The 5,000-nt window shown below is 39.8% G+C and overlaps 1 protein-coding gene across 2 annotated transcripts in view; it reads right to left on the bottom strand.

Moving 5' to 3' along the window:
- Positions 1-275: 275 nt before the first annotated feature.
- The window catches only part of LOC122260506 (uncharacterized), a 13,036-nt gene continuing 8,311 nt past the window's right edge, over positions 276-5,000 (bottom strand). For both annotated transcript variants that reach the window (XM_043027821.2, XM_043027822.2), the window contains exons 6-11: positions 3,405-3,597; positions 2,686-2,832; positions 2,120-2,245; positions 1,086-1,313; positions 706-871; positions 276-537 (exon numbers count right to left, since the gene is read on the bottom strand). In XM_043027821.2, the coding sequence (XP_042883755.2) occupies positions 413-537; positions 706-871; positions 1,086-1,313; positions 2,120-2,245; positions 2,686-2,832; positions 3,405-3,597 (985 nt within the window). In that variant the 3' untranslated portion in view covers positions 276-412. The remainder of the gene's footprint in view (positions 538-705; positions 872-1,085; positions 1,314-2,119; positions 2,246-2,685; positions 2,833-3,404; positions 3,598-5,000) is intronic.

The following is a 5,000-nucleotide window of genomic DNA, read 5'->3' as shown; positions in this document are numbered from 1 at the left end:
GACAGGTAAAATTGTCACACTTTGGATGAACAAACATCTTAAGAATAACGCTAGAAGGGGCAAGTAAAAGAAAGCCATAACTATTTTCAGTCTTCCAATCCTACCTCTGGCAGCTGGGGATTTAAAATGGTCAACACAGCCGTTATTTGATGATTATTCCATGAGAATATATATATATATATATATATATATATATATATATATATATATATATACACACATATGTGTGTGTGTGTGTGTATATATATATAAGATTATATATATATATATATATATATATATATATATATATAATATTGAATACCATACACTTTTATAATTCATTTCTTTATGCAGGCAAATCAGCCAATCATATCTTTAGAAAGCAATACATTTCCTCTGTTCCATGACTAGATTCTCCTCCAGACACTGCTTACAGTTTAGAACTCATAAAGTCCTTCTTAAGCTGCCGTCTGAGGATTTTCCCTGCTGGGTTCCTGGGTATGGCATCAACAGTCCTAACTCCACCTGCCAGTTGCTTGTAGGAACTCACACGCTCTGTTAACATATTTGTTAGATAATCAGTACACTGTAGTACAATTCTAGATGATAAATTGTGACAAAATCACCTTAGTATGGCATTGCATTGTGTAATTATTATTTCAGCAATGTTTGCGTCAGGTAAATCAATATATAGAATATTGCAAGACAGACAGAAAGACTAACCTGAAACAAAATCTTCAATTTCGTGTGGGCGCAAAATTGCCCCAGACCTGAGCACAACATAAGCCCGCGGTGCCTCTCCTAACTTCGCATGTGGAACACCAACTACTGCGGCATCTTCTACGGCAGGGTGACTCAGCAACACTGCCTCGAGTTCAGTGGGGGATACCTGACGGGGTTCACTTCGAGTTAGAATGATTGTCTGTTCTTGTTGTGCGCTTTGTTATCTTATCGTATGCCTGAGGTGAACTTGTGATTTACATAGGCATTGTTGTAGATAATTGAAAGTGTCGTTGATGTCGACTGAATTCTCGGATATTGAAAGAATCGAGCTTATTGAAAGTTAAGGGTTGATTATAAATTCTCCGATGTTTATTCCTTACCTGGAGACTCTTCACTTTTATGAGATCTTTAATTCTGTCTGTGATGAACAGGAAATTGTCTTCGTCAAAATATCCAATGTCCCCCGTGTGCAGCCATCCCTCGGCGTCGAGGGCTGCAGCTGTGGCCTTTGGGTTGTTCATGTAACCCAGCATGATGTTGGGTCCTCTGGCACACACCTCGCCCTCCTGCCGCTCGCCAAGCATTCGCCCGGTCTCCACGTCCACCACCTGTAATATCAGACTTACTTTCTTACATAGGCCTATATGTATTTCGAAAACACACACACACGTATTTACACACGCACGCACGCTCTCTATCTCTCTGTATCTCTCTCTCTCTCTCTCTCTCTCTCTCTCTCGCTCTCTCTCTCTCTCTCTCTCTCTCTCTCTCTCTCTCTCTCTCTCTCTCTCTCTCTCCTCTCTCTCCTCTCTCTCTCTCTCTCTCTCCTCTCTCTCTCTCTCTCTCTCTCTCTCTCTCTCTCTCTCTCTCTCTCTCTCTCTCTCTCTCTCTCTCTCTCTCTCTCTCTCTCTCTCTCTCTCTCTCTCTCTCTCTCTCTCTCTCTCTCTCTCTCTCTCTCTCTCTCTCTCTCTCTCTCTCTCTCTCTCTCTCTCTCTCTCTCTCTCTTCTCTCTCTTTTTCTCTTCTCCTCTCTCTCTCTCTCTCTCTCTCTCTCTCTCTCTCTCTCTCTCTCTCTCTCTCTCTCTCTCTCTCTCTCTCTCTCTCTCTCTCTCTCTCTCTCTCTCTCTCTCTCTCTCTCTCTCTCTCTCTCTCCCTCTCTCTCTCTATGTTGAATACTATGTGTTAGCTCGGGGATATAATGCTCACGCAAGTGAAATAAACATATAACTCACGTAAGTAATGAAAATCCTAATGGGTGCTCTGGAATCAGACCTATATATAGCGTCTCAACATCGACATACAAGACAGCGGCAAACACACACAAAATGTAATTAAACAAAAATCTGTCGTTTTGCTGAGAGAAGAATGATACTCATTATAGAGCACGTAATCTTGTACTCAAAGATAATTCAAACCTTTACGTCACAGTAAGGAACAATGCGCCCGACAGATTCCGGATTGAAGCCAAAGAGTGTGCTGTTTGCAGACACGGCGCCGTTCGTTTCTGTTAACCCATAAGCTGATCCAATAACTCGCCCAGTCTGCAATGAGAGAAATTGTGCACTTTGCGTAAAGGAAGGATTTTCTGGATCAAATATGTATATCGTGAGTTATTACATAATAGAAATATGTTTATGTGGCTCTTTGTGGTACTCCTAAATCCTTAACGTGGCCCTCAGGTTGAGAACCACTGGTCTAGAATATAATATGAGTTAATGATGATAAGAAAAATACTGTCACTAAAATGACTTACATATACAACTAAAAGAAGTAAAACGCAAAACCACACATAACCGTTGAAGCACATACAACAGAATTAAAGAAACTGATAAGAATAACGACTATACAACCACAAAATAGTTGGTGGAGGTCCCTGGCACAAGGCCGGCCACAAAAATATCCTCCCCTGAATGCAGCCCACCTAGGCCTATGGCAGGCAGGACGTCGTCAAACATTCACCATCTCGCAGCCGCAGACTCACCTTTTTCATGAGAGTGTTGGATGCAGCGGCTGAGATCGGGGCGGCGGCGGTGGTGAAGCCCACGAGGGACGAAATGTCGTACTTCTTCATGAGGGGCGTGTCTATGAGGAAGTTTGCGATGTAGGGCACGATGGGCGCCCACGTCACCTGAAAGGATGATTTAGATCGAAGGTATAGAACGGGTATCGACGCGCGGGGAGGGAGAGAGAGAGGGGGGGGGGGGCTTTTGGTACGTGGCATTTCTCAAAATAGAGAGCGGTGCTTTTTGAAATGATAAACCTGGCTGTAGAAACTGGATGAAATAAAGTAAACCATGGGTATACATTGTCAGTCCCGAAAAATTGAAAAGGGTACGAAGGAATAAGCAATGCAGTACTATGTTGCTGGACAACTTTAAACTATGTCGCCTGGAAATGAAAGTCAACTGGAATTTTAGTAAATGCTATATTGCACTATAAGTTGAAATATCACTTGCTATACAAGAAGGCCTTCGCGTGTATATCGATTTTGAAAGTTCACAGAAGATAAATTCATTAATTAATCAACAAATTTCATGAAACGTAAAGTCTACAAATCAATGAAAAATAACATATCTGCTGAACGAGCGATAACAATTTATTATACCTTAAAACGACACATTATTCCAAACATCAAGCAAATGCTAGCTACACGAGGTCTCGTTAAAAATATAAAGCACTGAATATCCACCCACAAATTACCTTAAACCTTTCAATGGTTTCAAAAAAACTTTTCGGTGAGAATCTGAGCATAACAACAACGGTGCCGCCATTAAAGAGTGTCGCAGTAACCATTCCGTGGCCATAGGTGTGGGAGACGGGCAGAAACAGCATGACAGTCTGGAATAGGTTTCTTGTAGGCTTCGGTGTCTTTGGTCTTATGCTTTCCTGGTAACTGGAAGGCAAATGCAATGAGAGTGAGCGGGAATGTGTACAGTTTAGTTACTTCAATCCGCGTAGAATTTGGAGTAAACATTGTGGATGTGTATGGTATATTCAGTGAGCGGCAAATAATGGATTATAAGATACTAGTCACAAAAGTAAATTTGGTTAGGATATAATACATGTGATGTACTGTACTATAACTGCAATGCTATCACTCCGTTTTCTGTTTAGTGTAGACTTTGATCTTACTACAATTTAAGTAGTGAGAGACTACTTAAATCACGGGCATGGTATTTCACACCAAGTCGTCGATTTTTACAGATGGATCGATCGAGATAGATAGATATATAAATAGATAAATGAATATATCATATATATATTTATATATATATATATATATATATATATATATATATATAGAGAGAGAGAGAGAGAGAGAGAGAAAGAGAGAGGTAAGGAGGGGGGGGGGGGTATGTGAACATGATGAGTAACAGCTGACAATAACAATGAGCTTACGAGAACAGAAGCTGAGAAAGGCGCAGGTTGAATTAACTAATGTCCTGCGTGACTGAGTGTTAACGAACTTCCTCAAACTATAATCTGGGATGCAAATAACTATAATTAACAGATGATATCGCATGACATGAGGAGTTAAATAAGAATAAAACAAAAGGCAAACGGTGTTTTTTACGATCATCTCAGATTAAGCGTGGTTAAAATGTGTTATTAGAGTGCCAGTTAAGAGTGATATGATAAATATTATGTACTATCATTAGGTTAACATACACGAAACTGTCCGTGAGCTAATTAACCTGTCCTTTTCTACAAAATACAAATGCAGATTTTTGGTAGAGTGTTACGATACAAAAGAAGTTTTCGTTGTTTTATTGAGATATATCTAATCGTAACAGCATACTGACCCTTTCATAGCATTACCAAGGTTATAACAAAGGATTATAACCTTGACTCTTGTGTTTTGCTTTGTTTACATTCGCTCGTCCTGGGTTCCCGCCAAAAAAAAGAATAAACGCAATTATTGCTAATTTTAGAAGTAAATCTTCTTTATCCTTACTCGGACATTGAAGATCTAGGTCCTCTACATTGCTAAATAATATTGTGAAGTTATTTTCCTAGAAAAAAAACAAAATGGCGTGAATCCAGCCTTGACTCGAATTCCTGTTGTTTACAAATACAGGTTGAGTCGTGAGCGCTCATGTTATTGGGAGTACATAGTACGTGAAGAGAATATTCTATAGATAGTAGAAAAAAGGAAAGAAAAAAAAAAATCCTAACAATACGGCTTAAGTGTTAAAGTGTGACAATGAGCCAAGAATACTCAAGGCCGCAGCCTAGAAATAAGTGCTTCAGCGCTTCGAAAATGCTTGGACTCAGAAATACTGAAAGTTCATTTTG

Source organism: Penaeus japonicus, unplaced genomic scaffold (genome assembly GCF_977035675.1).
Source record: "Penaeus japonicus unplaced genomic scaffold, GWHDUDI00000001_assembly GWHDUDI00000004, whole genome shotgun sequence".
In the NCBI taxonomy this organism is placed as follows: domain Eukaryota; kingdom Metazoa; phylum Arthropoda; class Malacostraca; order Decapoda; family Penaeidae; genus Penaeus; species Penaeus japonicus.
This window is presented reverse-complemented; position numbering and strand designations above follow the sequence as displayed.